Genomic DNA, 22,831 nt, shown 5'->3' with positions numbered 1-22,831 from the left:
GAGCAACCCAGAGGCTTCCCTGAGTTGTTCCTGGTCCAGTGCTTGGTGGCTTGAGGATCATGAACCCACAAAGTTGGTTTACTGCTTCCTTCTTGGTGCCTTCTCTGAACTGTGCTGGATACAGAGAGAACCTGTGGATCTGTCCCAGTCTATTTCAGTGATGCAGAGCTGCACAAATGCAATGGGCTTGTTTTTAACATGAAAATAAGTCATTACCCAGCCTGTACCACAACCAATAATTTTGTATTTTCTCTCCTCTTTCCCCTCCTCTCCCCCTGCCCCACCTTCCCCCTCTTGTGCAGAAGGACGTAGCACTGAAGCCTCAGGAACGTGTGGAAAAGCATCAGACTCCTCTGGCCAAGAAGAAACGGGAAGCACTTACCAATGGGTTGTCATACCATCCAAAAAAGCACAGACTTAACCATCACCAGTACAGCTCAGACCGGGAAAATGACCGCAATCTTTGCCAACACCTTGGGAAAAGGAAGAAATTACTGAAGGGGCTCAGACAGGTGGGAGACAAGTTATTTGTTGGGGGGAAAGGGTTGGATATCTTCTTTTCATATACAGTACTTGGAATCTGCTTACTAGATCCCGGCGGTTCTTATGCTGCTTTTAAGCACTTTCCGGTTGTCTTATTGTTGGGCCCCCTGGTGTTTTTCTTTTTCATTTACAGCTAGCTTCTCTGATAGGAGGAGAACTACGCTGAGTGGGACTGTTAGATGGAATGTGAGGAAGGGAGACCTGTGTAATGACTCCAGGTGGTACGTGATGAGCAAGAATGCAGGAGACTGCAAGTTCTTCTCTTAAGCTGCAGAGCCTCACTTGGGCAGGCTGTGAGACTGGCAAGGCAGGGGAGTGCAGTGTCTGAGGGTTCTAAAGGCAGGAGAGAAGTCAGAGTAATCAGGATGAATCTGTGGTATGAATATGCTTCTGTTGACTTGAGATTTTGTACACAGAAGCATGAGGCTCCCTCTGAATAACAAGGGCAAGGTGAGGTAATTGTGAGAAGAGGAGCTGCTAATCAAGATAAATGGAACTGAAGACTGATTACTGTACAAGGAGCTCATTTGTAGAGTGTCTGTGGTACTAGTGTGTACTCTTTTGGGTTACTAATCACCATTCCCCTGAGCAAGAACTTCACACCTATCTTACATTGCTGTTCTTATGGCAGTCGCTGTGGCTCACAGGTGAGGAAACGAATGAGTGCATGGCATCCAGGATTACAGCACTGGAGCCTGGCAACTTGGGCTCATAATTCAACAATCTGTAGAAAGGTCTGTTCCTCACGTAAAAATAAAAAAATCTTAGTGGCAGGTGTGATATTTCCCAGGAGGGTAAAAAAAAAAAATAGCTTTGCTTCCAAAGCTTTCGTTGATTGAGGGGAGAAAATATATATATATATATATATATATATATATATATATATATATATATATATATATATATATATATATATATATATAATATAATCTCCTTGTGTATTTATATCAGTTATGTTTGGAAGACAAATCCTTTGGAGATTTTCGTATATTGTGTATAAAAATACATACGTGCTAATTTCTCTGTCAAGCTGGAGAATAGCAGAGTTAAGAGACTCTACAAGTTCAAATTTGTCCGAAACTTACATATGATTAAAAACAAGCTTTTACCTAAGATTAATACAGTTCTTTCCATGTCTGTTTTTAATTCCAATGAAAACAGTGAATGACTAAGCCCTTCTCTGCAGTGTTTGCAACCTAAATGTTGCAGAACTGAGAACCTGAAAGTGGAAATGACTATAGGCAAAAGTGATTTTCATTGTCTGAGCTGAGGGAAGCTCAAAGATTAAATAACGTGCCAGTTATAAGTAAATTGACTATTTATTCATTTTTAGTAATCAAAGTTGTAACTATAGATTAAAAAAAAGATTTTACAGTATTTTGAAACTTACAATGTTTAGAACTAAAGTAGTTGGAGACTAGAGTGGTTCAGCATGGAGGACAAGTTAAAAAAAAAGTAAGAGGTAACAAAATAGTATGCATGCAGAATAGGCATTTTAAGTTAGTGAATTGTCATCTTTAATAAAGCTGATGCAGTAATTGTGTTGTTTGGAGTAGGTATTGCAAAATTTGAGTAGGCAGTTGCCATTACAGAGCTGTTCCCAAGGAAAAGTTGAAAACACAGTTGGGGATTAAAATTGTGTATTTGATGGACTGAAGAGGAAGAGAGGCATTTTCTGTATTCTGACACTAATTTCTGACTCTGTTCCTTTTAAAGAGGATCTAATTATTTTAAGTGTCTACTGTGTGCATCATCTTCAAAAAATTTGACTTGTTACACCATTTGATTCCCATGTCATCACATATTATCAGATGCAAACCTTCTACTTGGCTCTTAAGCAATGAAAGAGTCAGCCTATGCACTGATGGAGTTAATTTATGAGGTTGTAGGAGTGGGGTTTTTTGTTTTTGTTGTTTTTTGTGTTTTTTTAAGAATGAATATGTACTGACTCAGAAGCTATTGAGCTGACAGATGTCATGGACAATGTTTTCACTTTCAGCTGGTAAATCTGAGCTTAATTCCAGAGGGATAAGACTGAGAAAAGACTGAGAGAGAATAAAAGTATCCTACCCAATATCAATTAATGCTTATGATTGAGGTACATCTCTTTAGATAAGAACACACACTCATCAGCAGTTCAGGGGCTAACAAATCCAGGTGATTTTAGCGCTTAAACACAGAGAGAGAGAGAGAGAGAGATCATTGAAAAGATGGCAAAGCTTATTTAAGAAGACATACCCAGAGGCATTCAATCCAGCATCTCTCTCCTTCTTTTTTTGTGTTTGAATGCAAGTAGTAAACAACCTGCAGAAACTAGGCAAAGGAAAGGTTCCAAATGCGGTTCTGTTTTCTCTATTAATGAAGCATCCTCTCTCCCTGCACCCTCTCACAATTGTACACCCTTATTCTTATTTTCCCCAGACAGCACTCTTCCCAGCAGTCAGTTGGTCTCCTGGGGTGGTTTTTGAATGAGACTGATTCACCACCCACTGAAGTCGATAGTATTACCGTACATCCAAATGAGAGGAACCTAGAGCCATTGATTTTAACCTGGCAGAGAAGCAAGATATGGAGATACCTAGAGAGAACAATAGTATAAGGTCTGTGGGGGATCTGCTTTGTTAGGGCTATTTGCAGGGGGGGGCTTGCATTAATAAAACATATTTATCTTGCATTTCAACAAGAAATGTTGAATTGTCCCAGGTGCATGTTACACGGGTGCAAAATGATACAATCTTGATGCCGTCACTTGCACTCCCACGTTGGACTGAAATTCTGGCTACAGTACAGCCTCGTTGGGAAGTGTTGTGTACCTTGAGATTGTTCATTGTTTCAGTGGTGGGTTAACAGTCCTGGCTGACATGCCTCTGTGAAATCTGTTATCAGCTGAATGTAACTCTCACATGCAGGATTTACAAGATGAATCGCTCTCATCACAGTTTTCATTCAAGTCAGTTATCATAAGGGCTGCTAATTAGTTTTTGGAAAAAATCCTTGCAGTATTCATGCAGGTATTTATCCAGCTAGGCTGTAGTGACTACAGGTTTATTAAAATCCAGAAAATGTGAAAAAAAATTACAGCAGAAAATACTTTTGCACTCTTCTTTTTGTAAATACACATATTAAATCCCTGAAGGAGACTTGGCAATATGCAAATGTAAGACTCCTCTGAATATATTTTCCAACCTTTTATGTTTTATTTCCTTAAAATTTATTGTTGGATTGTGTGGGTTTTATTTTTATTATTTTAGCTTTGCAAATCATTTTAAATGCAAACACTTTGAAGAAAGAAAATGGATAAACATTTATCATAACTTTTCAAAAATGACTGGGTTTTTAACTAGTAGCATTTTTCGAGGTTAGTATAATAAGTGGAAGGGAGAATGAGCAAAGAATTGCACTTGTGAAAAATAGTTGTGTGGGTCAGCTTGTCATTTGTCTTTACACAGTGGGAGTCTGCAATTAAAGATAATATATAAGCCATTAAATTTTTTTTTTAGTTTCCCGACCATAATTTCCCTACCAATTACTTTATCCATCATCCCTAGTAGGAGGTTCTGTAGCCGCCTTTCCCGTAATGGAGAACTGATAGCGTGTGCTCCTGAGAGAGAGCATGCAATACAAAATATGCCGAGTATAGTGGCTGCTCCCCATAAAATACAAGAGTCTAACACTACTGCTACTCTAGCGGTGTTATGCTTTCTGCTCAAGTGGTAGAGCCCTGTGTATTAGAACGGAAGGTCCTAGCTTCTATTTATGAGGGTGACCTGTAGCAGGAGGCTGTTACACTTACCAGTTCCTCTGGTATATCCTCTGGTGTGAAGTTCTGTTTCAAATGCTTATGGGCAGTTAAGCATAGACAGCCTGAAAAAGAAGTGAAAGGCGCAGAAGATGAATAAAAGGAGAAATGGAGAGACAGATGAGCAGAGCAGCTTTAATGGGGATGGGACCATCAACTGAAAGAGAAGGAAGAGGGACAAAGTCCGCTGAAGTAGGCACCTAAAAACAATAAATATATCACTGGTTGGGGCTCGTGCTTCAGAAACTCCATTCTATGAAGCCATTAAATGTTGCCACAATATGTGAATCATTTAAGGAGAAGGGGGGCTGTGACGCATTGCATCACAGAAACCTGATGTGCCAAGATTACTTCTGCTCCTACTTTCCTACTAGAGTGACCGGGATAGCAAGAGTGAAATATCAGGACATGTTGGGGGAGGGGACAGAGAGACACAGATGCACAGCCCCGGCTGGAGCCAGATGCAGACTGAACCGCCTGGCCCTATGCTACCAGCGTGCCCCTTCCGGTTGACGGTGGGCCCCTGCTGTGCCACACAGCTCCCCTGCCCAGCCCCCCTGGATCCCAGACTATGCCCAGAGCCCCCCTACTACTCTTCCACCACAAATGAACAGTGCTGTGCGCACACACCCTGCCCAGCGCCCCCTGCCCAAGCCCCACCACAGCTGCCCAGCACCCTCCACAGAACCCCCAATCACTAGTTTCCCAATACAGATTTCCCCTCCCTCCCAGTGCCCTTCCCTACGGCCCCACCACCACAACTACACAATGCCCCACACAGACCCACGCTGCCCTGACACACACAGATCTCCCCCACTGCCCAGCACCCCCCAACAGGCTTCCACTGTCTAGCACCGTAAAACACACAAACCTCCCCCACAGCCCAGTGTCCTCCACACTCTCACAGCCCAGCACCCCACAAACACCTCCCAGACACTCACTCCACCACATCTTGCCCCCTTCTCTGGCCGCACTCACCAGCCCTGCTGGGAGGTCTCCTAGGCCGGGAAAAGCGCCAGTGGGAGCTGCCGGAGCCGCAGAGCGGGGCTTGCTGGTGCCAGTAGCACCCTAAGAACCAGAGGGACCTGCGAGGGGGCGAGGTGGGGAGTCCCAGTGGTGCTCACTGGGGAAGCTGCTGTCCTGGGAAGCGTCCAGCAGGCTGATCCCTCTGGCTTCTAGGGTCGCAGGTTGGGGGAGCGGGGGCTCTCTGCCTGCTCTGGGCACCTGCAAGCCTCACCCCTGCAGCATGTGGCGCTCCTGCTACCGGGCAGGCGCTGGGAGCTGCCCCAGGAAGCGGTGAGCGGCGGTGCTGTGGCACCGCGACTGCGGTCTGGACGGTCCCCGATATCAGGACAAAGGGCGTCTGGACCAATGTTAGGTTGGGGCGAGGGATAAGTTCCCTAAAATCAGGACTGTCCTGATAATATCAGGATGTCTGGTCACCCTATTTCCTGCCCTGGCAGCTTAGGACTTCAGTGCCCTGCCTGGTTTGAGCCAGCCCTGCTAGTCTGCTGCAGACCCAGACCGAGGATCTGAACCAAGTCCCCTAACAGCTGTAGGCTTAACTGAAAGCAACTTATAGAAGTGTTCCTGTCTTTAACACTCAGATGTCCAAATCCCAAAGGGGTCCAAACCCCAAATAAATCTGTTTTACCCTGTATAAAGGTTATACAGGGTAAACTCATAAATGGTTTGCCCTCTATAACATGGATAGAGAGAGATGTACAGCTGCTTGTCCCCCCCCCCCAGGTATTAATAATACTCTGAGTTAATTAATAAGTCAAAATTGATTTTATTAAATACAGAAAGTAGGATTTAAGTAGTTCCAAGTAGTGACAGACAGAACAAAGTGAATTACCAAGTAAAATAAAATAGAACACACAAGTCTGTCTAAGAAACTGAATACAAATAAAACCTCACCGGTTCCAGTAAGCTTCCTTTTACAGACTAGTCTCCTGCTAGTCTGGGTCCAGCAATCACTCACACCCCCTGTAGTTACTGTCCTTTGTTCTGTCCTTGGGGGTAGAGATGCGCTCTCTTTAGCCAGCTGAAGACAAAATGCAGGGGTCTCCCAGGGGTTTAAATAGACTTTCTCTTGTGAGTGGAGACCCCCTCCTCTTTCCTATGCAAAGTCCAGCTCCAAGATGGAGGTTTGGAGTCACATGGGCAAGCCACATGTCCATGCATGACTCAGTTTTTATCAGCCAAGCCACAGTCCTGGGAAGGCTCAGATGTGGATTGGCATCTTCAAGTTTATTCTTGGTTTAAGTGATTTTTGACTGGGCACTTAATTGGCACTTTTCTCAAGAAGCTGACCAGATGCTCTACTAGGCTAGTTAAAATCAAGCCAGTACACAGCCAATAGTCATAACTTCGAATACAAAAATGATACGTTCATGCAAATAGGATGAACACATTCAGTAGATCATAACCTTTACATAGATATGTTACATGGCATATGTAGCCTAAAACAGATTAGTTATGTCACATATACAGCCATAAGCATATTCCATAAAGCCTTATGGGGGGCACCATCACAGGGACTATCTGTTGGACATTACCAAGTCTCTCTTTTTTCAGGAATTATGTACATTACCCCCTTGACTGGTGCCCTCGTTGTCCAGGGAACCTGAAGTCAAAAAGCAAGTGATTTTGGTGGTTGATCTTTATGGCCACTCTCCCTCAACTTCATCTTTACTATAGAACATGCTGCTATTAATTGTTCGGCTGATTTAATCATAGATTGTTTTTCCGCTGGTGTAAAGGTGCTAGCGCGCTCTAGTAATTCAACAGATCTTTACTGCAGAAGATGAAATAACCATTGCATGCTCTGCATTCTAATCTGTGCTTGTAGTTATTAGTGCTCTTTGCATACCCTAATACAAGCCTATACTCGACGGATAATAGAGAACGGCGAGGTTGGTGGTAGCTGTACAGTTTGTCATGGCGTTGGTCTGGGAGCTAAGCAGATGAGTTTGATTGTCACTTGCTGTGTGATTCCAGTGAGAGTTGACAGTGATGACAAGCGATTTACAATGTGCTATTTACAGTTTGGGTTTGCAGTCTTTCAATGACATCTGAGTGCTCTTTGCAAATGCTTTTATTACTGCCTTTCCAAGAGCTGCTAATTGAAAATGAAATTGTGGGTGGGCTTTGAGAGACAAGCAACCGTATGTATTGTATGTAACCCTCTACAGTGGTTGAATTTTTTGACTGAAAACTGTGACTTCGTGTCAGGAACGGGGGGGAAAGACCCATGCATTTGTATAGCTTATGGGCATGTCGATAAATGGTGTGCACACATCTATCATACATTTAACAGTGAAGTCCTGATTCTCTTTCCACTTAACTGGTGTAATTCCACTGAAATCAGTAAGCTTACACTGCTGTAAAATAGCAGCAGGTCAGAGGAGAAGCACCTTGGAGTATACTGTGCGTGAGGAAATAGACATTTGTGCAATACAAGATGTACACGTAAGGCCAAATTCTGGCCTAGTGGGGGTCTAATTCTGCACTAGTGAAATGAATGGAAGTTTTGCCTTTGACTTCAGTGGCAAAACAGTCAGGCCGGGCCCGAGTGCTTTGAAAGTAGTACTGCTTGTGACCTGGGCTTGACTGAATTCAATTTTTTTTATAATTTCAACATATAATAACCATGTTTATTTTAAAGCATTTTTCCATTTTTATTGATTTTAAATTTTCACAGTTGAAGGAAATTGTGGGTGGCTGAGACTGAAGGGAGTCAGACAATAATTACTTAATGACGGGAGATGCTGAAATTCAAAAATTGAAGCTATATAACCTTAAAACACAAATTGTCAACATCCTGTCAGAATTCACAAAGTAAATATCCTTAAATCAAACTCTGAATAAGTTTTCATGTAGCATTTTTGCTGCTTTGCCTATCTGTAAGTTTCTGTTACCACTGGAAATACTTTTTCATTGGTTTGTGTGTATACAGTGAAATTGATGTTTACCAACATTTACTCATAAAATTCTTCCAAGCCAACTTGTAACTATATAGGCAGAGTTTGGCCCATAGGAAATATATTATGATTCACTAATACTTTAATCTTCTAGTACAAGTTGTCATGTTTTACTTTCCCCCCAGTTCTCTTTAGAAGAACAGGGTTATCTTTATTTAATCAATCTGTGCACTGCTGGTTTTATGATGTTAAAAAGCAGGTTCACTATATGATGTTGCAACCTACAAGGCATATATTCTGTGTTGTGATCACAAGTTAAAATAAAAGGAGCAAGTCACATGCAACAAGGTTATAAAGGGAACGCTATTATAATGAAGCTGCATACAGTACCTGTTGGCTTTGTATTTCACGACAGAACACTGTTTACTTGGTTTTGTTTCTTGGTTCACCTTATTAACACCATCTGTAAAACATTTCATTGCATGCTTTTTTTAAATATGCTTCAACTCTTGTGAGGCTGGAAGCTTCATTCGCGTGTAGTTTTTCTTAACTCAGCCATTTGGAAAATCAACTTTTTCATGGCTTTCATTGTGGAAAATTTAGATTACAGCACTTCACCGAGTAAAGAGAAGACAACATACAGGTAACAGTGAGCAGTGCGCACACATCAATTGGATGTAATACCATAATGGGAGAGAGAGATAATAGAAGAATAAATCTATTTTAAGCCTTAAGGTGTCCTTTGAAGATGGTCAGGATTAAGGAGGAAGAATTTCTGAAGGGGAGGAGGACTGGGCAGTAGGTGAAGGATGCAGTTGTGGGGTATGGGTGTAGAAAAATGTATATCGGGGCAGATACTGAAAAGAATGGCCCATTTGTCAGGATAAGTTGTGCAGTAGCATGGGTGTGGAAGGTATCTTAGAAAGAGAGCCTCTTTGTATGAGATGCCTTATTTGAGCGGGCTGGAAACCTTGCTGTATTCAGCATTATCCTGTTCCTCCTCATTGTGTCATTGCAATGTTGTTAAGTGGTTGGTTTTGGCTTTTATTGCTCCGCTGATAACTATTTCTTTGAAAGGGATCATCTTTTATTATATACACACACACGTTCTGTGCGTGTGTAAACTCTACTATCATTCCATCTCCATTCTAACTTCCCTCTTGGAAATTACCATTTGTGACCCACTGTGCTGAAGTACAAGCAATTTTTGTGGTTGTGAATGGTTTGCTTCTGAGCAGAGGTCACAGAAATCTCAGCTGCACTTAACCCACACTCCCCATTTCCAGCATGTCATGAAAGCACCCAGTTGCTGAAAAGCATCCAAACAACCGCTGGGGCCTAATAACATATAATTGAGCTCATTGGGCATAAAGGGGATTTTGGTATTCTGTGAAAAGCACAGAAGAATTATGTATTGCTGCATTCACCTATTGTTCTGCACTGCACATCCACACAGATTTAATAAAGTTCCTGGAAAGGCCCTTTGGCTTCCTTTTTAAAAACACACACACATCAGCACAATGGGAAATGCAGAACCATTCACTAAGCCAAGCAAGACACGACAGGATGCAGCTAACCTTTTCCGAGCAACGTGATGAGCTGTGCTTTGTGGTGTGCTGGAGCAAACACCTGCATTCATTGATCAACTGTTCATAGAAGCTGCCACTTTATTGAAGATTTGCCTGCAGTGACGTGTTGCAGGCTTTTCCTCCTTTATAATCACCAGTTTCACCTGCAATTTTTCAATGAGCAATTGAATTATACCTCTCTAAATGATACACTGCAAATCTGGCAGGTCCTAATTGCTAATGATGGTTCTGAGAGACTTTCATTTGACTGTAATTAGGTTTGCAAGCAATCAGCTGCCCTTATCAGAATTGAAAACACATGTAATGTAAAATATGGCCTAGTGGGAATGTAGCATTTTCTTAGTTTAAAAGGAGGAGGGGAAAGGGAGATATTTTATTAGCAGAAGCTATGACATGTTCTAACACCTTGAAAACATCATGTGTGAAATTAATTCTGTTCAGCATTATGCCATCTGGCAATGTTATTGTGTTTTTATATATAACTATATATAACAAAAGCACTTTACATAGCATATATATATATATATATATATATATATATATATATATATATATATATATATATATATATATAAATATGCTATGTAAAGTGCTTTTGTTATATATACATATAGCTATGTAAAGTGCTCCCTCCCCTTTACTTGCATAGGAGGCTCCTTTTGAAATGGTAATTATGAGCCAAATTGATTATTAATTCTATTGCTGCTAAATAGGTTAAAACAAATACTGTGAAGTGCCATAGACTCAAAATGGCTTCTCTGTGATAAACGTTTCCGTCAGCACTAATGAAACTGGGAAGAAATGGACACATTCCCCTCTACCCACACACACTGCCTTTACCAGTCAATGAGCATACATGTGTTTAAAAGACGGATAATATTACACACAGGCCCTGATTCATGGAAGTAATTTTCCACATGTAGTTCTGCTAACTACGGCCACAATTGAGGAAAGGATCCCAATTCCGGAAAGCACTTACACTTGAAATTAAGAATGTGTTTATGCTCCTGTGCTTTCCGGAATAGGGATCCTTTCCTCAATTGTGGCCGTAGTCAGTAGAAGTACATGTGGAGAATTACTCGCTTGCTTAAGTCCTTGAAGGATTGGGACCTTCGTTAATTTCTCCTGTTCTCTGTGTGGGTCTTTCCCACATCAGGAGAAGAGAATAAAAAAGGTAAATAGAAAAATGCAATTTTTAAAGTAAAAAAAATAACCTAGGATGCCAGTAGTTCTAGCAGTTTTACATAGAGACTAGATTTCAAGTGGACAGTACCCATTTAAGTAAATAAAATTTCCAGTAAAGCAGGTGAATTTAATAACAAACGGACGGCCATACCAGGTCAGACCAATGGTCCATCTAGCCCAGTATCCTGTCTTCCAATAGTGGCAAGTGTCAGATACCTCGGAGAGAATAAACAGAGTAGGGCAATTATCCAGTGATCCATCCCTTGTTGTCCAGTCGCAGCTTCTGGCAGTCAGTGGCTTAAGGACACCCAGGGCATGGGAGGTGGTCCTGGGCCCGCAGAGCTAATAGCCATTGATGGACCTATCCTCCAGGAACTTGTCTTATTTTTTGCACTTAGTTATACTTTTGGCCTTCCACAGCCTTGGCAGTGAGTTCCACAGATTGATGGTGCATTGTGTGAAGAAGTACTTCCTTTTTGCTGGAAACTTTTGCCTATTAATTTCATGTTGACCCCAGTTCTTGTGGTGTTTATCCCTTCACATGACACTTCCTTATTCACATTCTTCATGCGATTCATGATGATATAGATTTCTATCATATTCCCCGCTTAGTCATCTCTCTCCTAAAATGAACATTCCCAGTCTTTTTCATCTGGCATACGGTTCCATACCGCTCATCTTGTGTTGCCCTACTCTGTACTTTTTCCAATTCTGATATCTTTTTTGATATAGGACAACCATAATTGCAAGCAGTATTCATGGTGTGGGCATACCATGAATTTATGTCGTGTCATGATATTTTGTTTTATTTATCCCTTTCCTAACGGCTCCTAACTTTTTTTTATTGCTGCTGCATGTTCAGAGGATGTTCTCAGAGAACTAATGAATCCAAGATCTCTGAATCCAATATCTTTCTTGAGTGGTGGTAACTAATTTAGACTCCCATCGTTTTGTATGGGTAGTTGGGATTATGTTTTCCAGCATGCATTATTTTGCATTTATCAGCACTGAATTTCATCTGTCATTTGCTTGCCCAGTCACCAAATTTTGTGATATCCCTTTGCAACTCTTCACAGCCAGCTTTGGACTTAACTATCTTGAGTAATTTTGTATTGTCTGAGAACTTTGCCACCTCATTGTTTACCTCCCCCACTTTTCCAGGTCATTTATGAATATGTTGAACAGCATTGGTCCCACTGCAGATCCTGGCGGACCTCACTGTTTACTTCTCTCCACTCTCAAAACTGATTATTTATTCCTGTCCTTGTTTCTTATCTTTTAACCAGTTATTGATCCATGAGAACACCTTCGTTCTTATCCATAACTGCTGACTTTGCTTAAGAGCCTTTGGTGAGGTCCTTGTCAAAGGCTTTCTGAAAGTCCAAGTGCACTGTATCCACCAGATCACCCTTGTCCACATGTTTGTTGAGTCCCTCAAAGAACTCTTGTAGATTGGTGAAGCGTGATTGCCCTTTACAGCTGTCTTGACTCTTCTCCAATGTATTGTGTTCATCTATGTGTCTGATAATTTTGTTCTTTACTATATTTTCGACCAGTTTTGCCTAGTACTGAAGTTAGGCTTACCAGCCTTTAATTGCCAAGATGGTCTCAGGAGCCTTTTAAAAAAACAAATCACATTAGATACCACAGTTAGTAGCTCTGCAACGTCATATTTGAGTTCCTTTAGAACTCTTGGATAAATACCATTTTGACACCTCAATCTGGGACAGCTCCTCAGATTTGTCATCTAAAAGGAATGGCTCAGGTGTGGGAATTTCCCTCATTCTCTGCAGTGAAGACCAATACAAAGAATGAATTTCACTTCTCTTCAGTGGCCTTGCCTTTCTTGACAGTAATTTGCCAATAATGTTCTGAAAATGCAAACATTTGAGTGAAAGAAGAAAAATCCAGGATATATTTTTAATCTTGCCAAAAAGCATCCCGTTCATTCAGGGAAGGTTTTGAAAAATAAGAAGTTACATCAGAATAAACCAATTTGAATTTGATCTTACAGAACAAATGAGTCTCATATCTCAAATTTTAAAAATGATGTGACTACAGTACACAGTTCCAATAAAAATGGGAATGCTATTATAATTACCAATCAATCTGTTTTAATGTTTTATAGTTCTCCTCCTTCCCCCAACACATGTTCTACTCTTGTAAATCACCTTATTGCTTCCTGCTTGTTTACAGGCTTTTAACAAGTCAAGCAGCTTTCAGATTGCTTTGATGTTAATTATAGAACATGTTCAATAGGGTTTGGTAGATGAAGGAAAATAGCTCCTATGTTTAAGAAAATAAATAATAAAAGAGCAAGTGCTCTGTGCTTTGTTTTTGAAGGAGACCATGACAGGATTCTTTTTATACTTTAGGTTTCATGGTGGAATATTTTCTCATTGGGAAATTTTTTTAATTTGTATAATACTTTATTTTTTTGCATCCATTTGTTTTTTTGTTTTGAAATCCCATGTTAATTGTGTCAGCTCCCATTGATACTGAACAGAAGCTATATGCTTCTATCAAAAAAAGAATGATCCTTGTAATTATGAAAGGGCTAGTGCCTCAACATTCAGGATTGCAAACTTGACATAGGTAGAAGGTATTAAGAACCAAGGCTTCGTTTCATCCCACAAACCCCTGCCCTTGCATCAGTTTTCAACTATCCCTGATATCAGGTGTGTTCAGGTCTGGGATTTTAGTCTGGGCTGATGTCTGCTCATAGGGCCAAATTATTTTCTGGTATAATTCTGATTATGTAGTGAAGTTAAAATTTACTACAGAGTGTTACACAAAATGTTCCTGGAGGTAGCTTATAAACTGAAGAAGCTTTGTCATCTAAGAATTTCCCTGCAATGTACCTAGGACCACGTAAGACAGAAAGTTGAAAGACAGGTTCAAGACATGCCTCCCCCAAGGGTGACCGCATAGTGTAGTGGCAGCAGCATGCGAACTGGAAGTTAAGACATCCATGGTCTATTTTGGCTCTGCCACATACTACTGTGTGAAAGATATTTAGCCCCTCTGGACCTCAACTTTTAAATTTGGGTTAATAATAAAGCACTCATCTGCCAATCAAGTGCAGAGAGGCTTAGTAAATTTAATTTGTAAAGTGTTTGGAACCTCAGATGGAAGGTTCTATTGGGAGGAGAGATATATTAATAGAAATATTGTACAAGACATAGCAGCTTAGCCATTGGGACTGACTGTATAATACCTATGAAATATAAATGCTACTGTGGCATGAGATTAATTGGGAAGCTGATGTAAGACACAGGCATAATGTACCTTATTTGTAAATATGGTATACTTCTAAATTAACATATATGGATGAAAGGTGCAATCTAATTATAAAATGCTATTGTTGCTAGATCTGCAGTAAAATTTAGTCCAGTATTTCCCTATAATAATCACAATGATGAAAAGATATTTTCTATATTGAGACTTGTGCTTGTAATGTTTTAATGTAATGTACTGTACTTGATGATAAATATTGAAAATGACCTCCTCAAACTTCCTACTTTATAATAACAATACACTTGGGTATAATTATTACTGTGTGGTATTATTGGCCTGCAATAGGTACCAGTGAATGTGTCATTTTCAAAAGCGATAAATGGAATCGCATCTTGCATGCTGTTTTAGAGCACTCATAAAGCATTTCTTGGAGACTAAAACAATGAGATTTCAAGACCTCATTGGGAGAAAGAGGCGATACCTATCCATAGCAATTTGAGGTGTATAATTTTAAATCTTTTGAATTTAAATCCTGAAAATCTGTTTCACATGAATAATTCAGAAAGACCTGGTGTAATGGAATTATTTTTGACCTGTGTATATTAAACAGCAACTTGCATTTCCAGTTCTGTTTAAGACACTATTGCTGGGAATTCTCATTGCAAGGAAATAATCATTTTTGTCTGCTTTAGAAAATAATTGTGCTGCAGTGTTTGTTGTGCCTTTGAATGCATGAGGTTTTTTAAAATCTTTTATGTTTAAAATTCTGGCTAGAGAAAAATAAACCCCTCTGTGCAGTAGCTCCTAAAATTGAATTTGGAAAGAGTAAATCTTGTACTATATCCATTAGGAAAATGGCAGTATTCTGCCATTTCCTGATGTTATTCAATTACTTATTTTGCCCTTGCTTTTAGTGTAAATTGTATATTTTAGCTCATGACCTTTGACAGCAAGTTGAATTACAAGTGAAGGTTCAATGAATTTTTCTTAAAAGCATTCAAATGTAGGAAAGTTGCTGGTTTCCTGTGGTCTTTACAGTACAGTACACGTTACTTGGAAAAACCTTATTACATTTATATTTGGAAACCAGTCTTTACTCCTTTTCTTTGGTCAACAGAACCTTTTAGGATGGCTGCTCTTCTTGATACGTGTGTTTAAAATTAACAATTCATCTTTTTATTTTATGCCAATAAGTGCAGTGTTTAATTTATCACTAACTCTTGTTTTGGATTGGATTGGCACTTGAAGAAAAAATATTTGACTTGTAACATGATTCTCTTGATATTAACTGCTTAGAAGGGATTTTATTAGAAGACCTCCTCAGGTTTGTTTAACTGTTCTACCTCCATCTACACCCCTCCATACACTACCGATTTTTATACTTCTAAAAATTCTTCAATGTGTCTAAGTCTCGGACGGAGAGTAAAGTGGTGTTGTTTTTGTCAAGCACCCACCTGGGAAATGACTAATCATAATCTTGCTGAAAAGAGGGAGGGCTCTTTTTATAAAAACATGACACACAATGCTCCTGGATGGCTTTGCCCAGCTGGTTGCAGCTTTTGTGTTTTTGGTTAAACATTCAGTTACATTCCTGATGATTACTTCTCCACAGATGAATATGAATCCAGAAAACTCTCTAAGAAATGCCCGTTTATAAAAATGGTGTGTGTGTGTGTGTGTGTGTGTGTGTATATATATAATTTAGTTAGTTAGTTAGTTACATGTATGAAACCTATAGAAATACATCATCTATAATCCAATTAAAATACATAATGTGAAGAGTGTACCTAGGTACATCAAACACTGCAGATAAAAGGGACCTGGCTTTCATTTCATACCAATGTTTACTCCAGTGAAAAGACAGTACTAGGGGCGCAATTTTCAAAAGCCCCTAAGCCCAATAGGAGCTTAAGTCCCATTTTGATAACTGACTTGGGTACTTAAGTCTCATTTCAGGTTGATGGGATTGAGGTTCTTAAGAGTCCCAAGTCACTTCTGGAATTTTACCCCGATCTGATTTTCTTACTCTAGTGTAAATCAGGAGTAATTGGTGTAAGTGACAGGAAAATCAGGTCCATTGACTGAAATAGAATTACTCCTGATCTACAGTGGTATAAGAGTAGCAAAATCAAGCCTCATAAACTTGCCAAACTGTATAGTGTAGTTTTAATATCTGCAAGTGACTTGATTTAAGCATCCCTTTATTCTACCCCCACTTCCCAATGCCTGCTACCCCCTAGAAAGGTGGCAGATGGAAATGGATAAATAAACACAATATTTGAACAAATATGGATATAGGCACTTTGTCCAAGTTTATAGATTAACCATGCTGCAAATGTGATTTCTGTCAGAAAACAGTGTATCTTCTCTTATAGTCTGATTAGACCCGCCTTGGGCAAATTATAGCGCATGCATTCACAAGCCTTAAATCACATTATATCCATTAAGACCCAAGCAGCTTGGATACAAAAAGAAATCATGAACAATTGGTGTCCTTGAATGAAGCCTAAAACTTACTTAAAGCTCTATAGAACTGGAGAAAACATTAGAAGAGCATCAAGACAGACACCAGACACATTATTAACACACATGCTAAAGCCAGCAGAGCCATACCCAATTACATAAACATGCTGAAGCAGCTTCCATGATCTACAAGATATGGGATTTCATGGTAAAAAGCTCCTCAATCTGCAATACGTTTAGAACATGCCCTATTCAGTTTCCATATTCAACTGTCTGAGACCATGAAGTTTTCAGTTTTATGAAATAGGAATCTGTGTGTGGCCCACAAAATGTACCAGCTGCAGTAAGCCTGGAGCTTTTCAGAATACGGATATTTTAAGTCAGGTAACAGCCTGTCTGAGTTCGGAACTCATGCCTAAATTCTGGAAGAAAGAGATGATGATCCTAAAAGTCGCATTCCTTAATAAGCAAACAAAATAGCAGTACCCTTCCTTTCTCTTATAATTAGGATTGGTAGCAGGCCACTTCCATAATTTCTGTATCATTTACATACCCTGGAAATCTAGTCCAGTGTCCATCTTTATATCCAGCTGCAAAATCTTCAGCCATTTGCCCAAATGCCCAGTTGCTTGGTGGCCTAATTCAGGCCTGTTTGCCCAAGTGCAATATGAGGCAGGCTTGATACAAGCCCACACCTGACTGACTATGGACACATTTATGTATGCTGGCGGAGCATACACTGGTAGAAGAGCATTGTTTCTTTAAGTTGTACTATTCAGCAAGTTATTGCAAGATGGCATTTTCTCCTGCTTGTCCAGGCCTGATTGCAGCAACATCGGACAGTTGTGTGAGGGAGGACCCTTTTTTTAATATATAAAGGTTATTAACCTTCACTATGACTTATTTCTATATTTAGACCCAGACTGAGACCCTTACTAACAGTTACTGCGGGGAGGGTAACCCCATTGAATTCAGAGTGAGAAAGGGATTTACAACCTGACCTGCACAGTGCAAAGCACTGATTAATTTCACTTTCAGAAAAGTTGATGGAGTTTCCATGTTTGAGTGTCCAAAGGGCTGTTTGCCTCTTCAGTCCTGGTACTGTGAAACCTTATCCCAGGCTGCCTAAAGCGCTGTTCAGCCAGCTTTGATGCATACTGTAAAATGCCTGTGTGAATACAGTGGGAAACTTAACGTACTTGAACTGGTTTTGTTTAGCCTTCAAAGCCGGACTCTCATTTCCATGCATTCAGATTAGAGAGGCAGTGTTGTTGATGATGTGGTTCAACATGGCAGTGATTTTGTTACGATGCTTTATTGGATGCAAGCATAATTGCATTGTGAAAGGCAGCGTGGTCTAGTGGGTGTTGACTGGGAACTTGGGAGACCTGGGTTCCGTTCCCAGCTCTGCCACTGAACTGCTGAGCGTGACCTTGAGCAAGTCACTTTACACATCTGTGCCTCTCTTCCCACTATTTGGCTGTTTAAGCTCTTCAGGAAAGGAACTGTTCTGTTGTGGTGTATTTGTCTAGTGCCTAGCACATAGAGACCTCAAAATAATACAAATAAATAATTGTGAACCCAGCCTAAAAGAACCCTGCAATCTGGGATCCTTTTCTTGTGGAAAAACAGGAGTTGGGTTTAAAGCAGGGTTAGCTTGGTCATCAGTGGGGATGCTAAATCAGAGCTCTTAAGAATTAAAGCCTCTACCCCTTGAGCTAAATGACCCATCCTCTAGCTGGCATCTGTAACAATCGTGCATCCTCTGTGGATCACACACCATGGACTGGAGCGTGAATTGCTCCTGGGTAATACATCCCTTATCCAGATAATATAATATCTATTAAACAGACTTGAAATTAGATTTTCATAATGAAACCTCAAACCAAAAGCTGGGGCCAAACTGGCTGATGTTCATGAACTCTTGCAAAGCTGGGCTGAGCATGAAGTGCCTGAACTGCTTTTGGTTTTGGGTTGAGAAGCTAAAAAAAAATTTTACATTCTTGTAAGTTTTGACAGAAACCTGTCAGGTTTGGCTGGGTTTCATTATATGTGAAAAGCAGGATAAAACTGGGGTGGGGGGTCAAAGCCCTGGGCAATTGAACTGAAGTGATGTTTCTCATGAAGTCATTCCCATGGACTTTCTCACCGCTCTCACCCAGTTTAATGGTGTGGATGGGTAAAGTGTCCCAAATGTGGAGCTTGAGAACAATCTGTCATAATAGGAAGGTGCAAGCCCTACCTCCTGAACAGACTCTGGGCTAGATGCTCAGTTGGAGTAAATTGGTGAACCTCCATTGCCTTCAGCGGAGCGACACTGATTGACACCGGCTGAAGATGTAGCCCACTGTGTTCCTCCTCTCCTGTCGCTCAAGTACTGAAAGAGGATGGAGTCCTGAATGGTGCCACTTTTCAGCACGGTGGTGACTGCTGTCAGGTTGAAATGCAAACCATAATTAAGTCAATTTCAAACATATCTTTAACAGTTTGTGCCTGGGGGAAGAAGCAGTTTGCCTATTGTCCTGCCCCTTTGCCCCTGTACTGTGAACATCTCAGAATGTGGTCTTACAAAATTAATACAGTTTGATTTAGCATTCTGGAAAAACCTTTTGAGCAGGTTTTAGGGTATGCAAGAAGCTTACACTGATGATGGGCATGTGTGGCATGGGGAGGCAGGGCTGGGCAATAAGGTTTCCAAAGCCCACTGATATCACTGGAAGAGAGAATTTAGAGGGCAGCACAGTTTACTGAAGACCTTTTCAGTTTCTCTTATCTCTATCTCTGTCACTCAGAACTCTGAGGGTATGTCTACATCTAAAATTTTGCAGCGCTGGTTGTTACAGCTGTATTAGTAGAGCTGTATAGGGCCAGCGCTGCAGTAGTGGCCACACTTACAGCAACCAGCGCTGCAAAGTGGTGTAGATGTGGCCATAGTGCAGCGCTGTTGGGCGGCTTCAAGGGGGGTTCGGGGAACGCGAGAGCAAACCGGGGAAGGAGACCAGCTTCGCCGCGGTTTGCTCTCGCGTTCCCCGAACCCCCCTGCAAACCGCAGGGAAGGAGACCTGCTTGTTTGGGGAACGCGAGAGCAAACAAGGGAAGGAGACCAGCTTCGCCACGGTTTGCTCTCGCGTTCCCCGAACCACCCTGCAAACCGCAGGGAAGGAGACCTGCATGCTCGGGGTTCGGGGAACGCGAGAGCAAACCGGGGAAGGAGACCAGCTTGATTACAAGAGGCTTCCTCAGGTATGCTGGATACCTGCTTATTCCACGGAGGTCAAGAAAAGCGCTGGTAAGTGCCTACACTTGATTACCAGCGCTGGATCACCAGCGCTGGATCCTCTACACCCGAGACAAAACGGGAGTACGGCCAGCGCTGCAAAACAGGGAGTTGCAGCGCTGGTGATGCCCTGCAGATGTGTACACCTCCTAAGTTGCAGCGCTGTAACCCCTCACCAGCGCTGCAACTTTGTGATGTAGACAAGCCCTGACTGACTGGGATGTGTCACCTGTACAGCACTTACCAGTGGACATCACTGACCTGACAGGACCTCCTCTAGGGGTCAAGTTTCCATGGCTCATTCAATCCTTGGTGACACTGCTATATCAGTGTCAATTAGCACTATTTCTTATGGGTTGACTGATGGGGACACCTGTCCACTAGTAACCCGGATTGAGACAATCAGCTTGTTTCCCATTAGGCCAGTGAACAGTTATCATCTGACAATGAATTTCAGGCTCTATTCACTACTAACTAGAGGTGAAAGGCTTTTTATCTAGTTATAAATCCCACACTGAGCCATCTGGTTCCCCTGAGGTGTCTGGTCATTTTGGATGTACTATAAACGGGAAGTTGCTACTCCTTCATTAAGCTCTGTGCAACAGCAAAATAATATTCAGAACCAAGGAGTCGGAAGAAAGATCACCTGAAACGTTTTAATGGTTTAATTGTGGTCAACACTGAACTTAGTGCTGGATTATTTCTGCAACTATATTTTGAAATGTCAGAAACTATAAAATTTCCAGGAAAACTTCTTAGCTTTTATTATAATTCTAATTGGTTAAAGCAAATGATATTAGATTAGCCATTTTACAGTGTTTGTTGTAAATTGGGATATTGAGTATTGTGGGGGGGGTTTGTGTGTAACCCCCACCCCACACGCGGTGCACCTTCTGTTCCTTTATAGCAAAAGCGTGCCAATATTAGAGTCCTGTTTCCTTGTTTGGATAGCACAGATGAACTTGATTCAGCCAAATAGCCACTCCAAACTGTCATCAATATAGTTTTTTAGGCCAGTGGGAACTCAGCACCTTTCTTGCACGGCTTCTGAAAGCAAACAATGATGCTATTAGCAGTCAGGAAAACCAATAAATGCTTTCCCCAGCACTCCTGAAATAGCAGAGTCTGGTTAAACAAGTATTTTTGAATAGGGCACCATGCTTCAGAGTCAGCAAATGTAGCATTCTCTGGTCTTGTCTTTGGATGGCACCTTCACGTTCATGGGTCTCAGTTTCCTAACCCTGTAAAACAGGGAGGGTATTCACTTCATAAAGTGACTCAAGATCTATCAATAAAAAGTGAATTGGTTTTGGGGTCTTTCTGCTGAGCCTCTTTCAGTTAGAGCGGAGGTGGTGACTATACTGCACTGGGCGTTAGAAGACTTGGGTTCTGTGCCCCACTCTTCCATGGAGCTCCAGTGTGATCTTGGACAAAATCACTTCACCTGTCTACCCTCTGACCCTTGGTTTGTCTTGTCTGGTTAGGTTGTCAGCTCTGCAGGGTGGGGATTTTTCATACCGTGCCTAAAACAATGTGACTCTGATCTTGACTGGAGTCTGTCAGTACTACTGCAATACAAATAAGTATCTTTATCTTATTAGGATTGTTTTCTTTTTGATGTTTCCTTTCCCAGCTGCTGCACCCCTATTATTAATATATCAAGGGGGTTTTCTGTTTCTGTGAATGGAGGCAGTGTAAACACATTTTAGGGTTTTTTGAAGATTTATTCACTTTTATCCATCCAGCAATTGAAGGAAATCCTTATACAACTCCTCCATGGAAAGGTTTTAGCTCCCTCTTCAGTCCAGAACCAAACAATGCTGGTCTTTTATTTTCACTAAGGCATTCTACATATTCCTGCAGAGCCATCCCACTGGAAAGCCTGCATCCTTTTTTCTGTTAAGGATTGACTTGAGCGTCACCCTGAGCAAAGCACGCTCCCTGGGAGGATTCTTTGAAACAGCGTTTCAGGAACATGCAGAGCAACAGATCCCAATTGGGGTGGCGAGGGGACAAGCAAATAAAAAAAATGATTTCAAATCTGGCAAAGAGACAGAGGTACTCAGTGCTGGACACCTTCTTCACGTTACCTCTTTGTTCTCTAGAAGCTAAGCTTTCAGTTCAAAAAAATCCAAAAACTGTCTAGCTGTTATGGTTGCTGAAAGACACTCTGTTCATGTTTTTGAGGCTGATTGATGTAGTAACTGTGACAGAATATACCCCAGTATTCAGACCATACACACTAGTATGCCTTGCAAGGTATCATTTGAAAACTCACTATTTGCTGATCAGTATCATCCTGAAAAAATGTATGGCAAAACTGCATGTGAAGTTATAAAATTCCACTTTATGGGGTTCCAAACTGAGATTGGCAAACAAGTTTGTCCTAAACAAAGGAATGTGTGCTCTGCTTAATGTAGATTTAAGCACTAAACAGTCATCAAAGCAGGAGGGAAACTAAGGAAGCTTAGATGAGTGAGGAAAAAGCAGCAGGGAACGTCCTTCCATATAGACTTTTTGTCTCCTGGTACCCATCTGGAAATATTTTTCAAGAGGCAGATTGAAAGTATAAAAAGGAGGGACAAACATACCAAGGAACTCCCTCCTTCCCTCTCTGCCCATCGATTGACTATGGCTGAAGGGATAAAGGAAGCAACCATTGGAGTGGGGGAGGAGTCCTGACATAAGTAGTTTGGTCAGTAAGACTGTTAAAAGCATGTGGTGAGAAAACTTTGCTTTGAATTTAACATAGTGTATTAAATTAGAACACTACTGGTGCCTATCTTTATTTTTTCTTGTGACTATTTCTGAC

The 22,831-nt window shown here is 41.0% G+C and overlaps 1 protein-coding gene across 5 annotated transcripts in view; it reads left to right on the top strand.

The window, feature by feature from the left end:
- The window catches only part of AUTS2 (activator of transcription and developmental regulator AUTS2), a 952,757-nt gene that overhangs the window by 257,961 nt on the left and 671,965 nt on the right, over positions 1-22,831 (top strand). For all 5 annotated transcript variants that reach the window (XM_030536818.1, XM_030536821.1, XM_030536819.1 and 2 more), the window contains exon 2: positions 303-512. In XM_030536818.1, coding sequence (XP_030392678.1) covers positions 303-512 — 210 coding nt within the window. The remainder of the gene's footprint in view (positions 1-302; positions 513-22,831) is intronic.

The sequence above is a fragment of the Gopherus evgoodei genome, chromosome 17 (assembly GCF_007399415.2).
Source record: "Gopherus evgoodei ecotype Sinaloan lineage chromosome 17, rGopEvg1_v1.p, whole genome shotgun sequence".
Lineage (NCBI taxonomy): Eukaryota > Metazoa > Chordata > Testudines > Testudinidae > Gopherus > Gopherus evgoodei.
The sequence above is the reverse complement of the archived record's forward strand: the minus strand, read 5'-3'. Positions and strand labels throughout refer to the sequence as shown.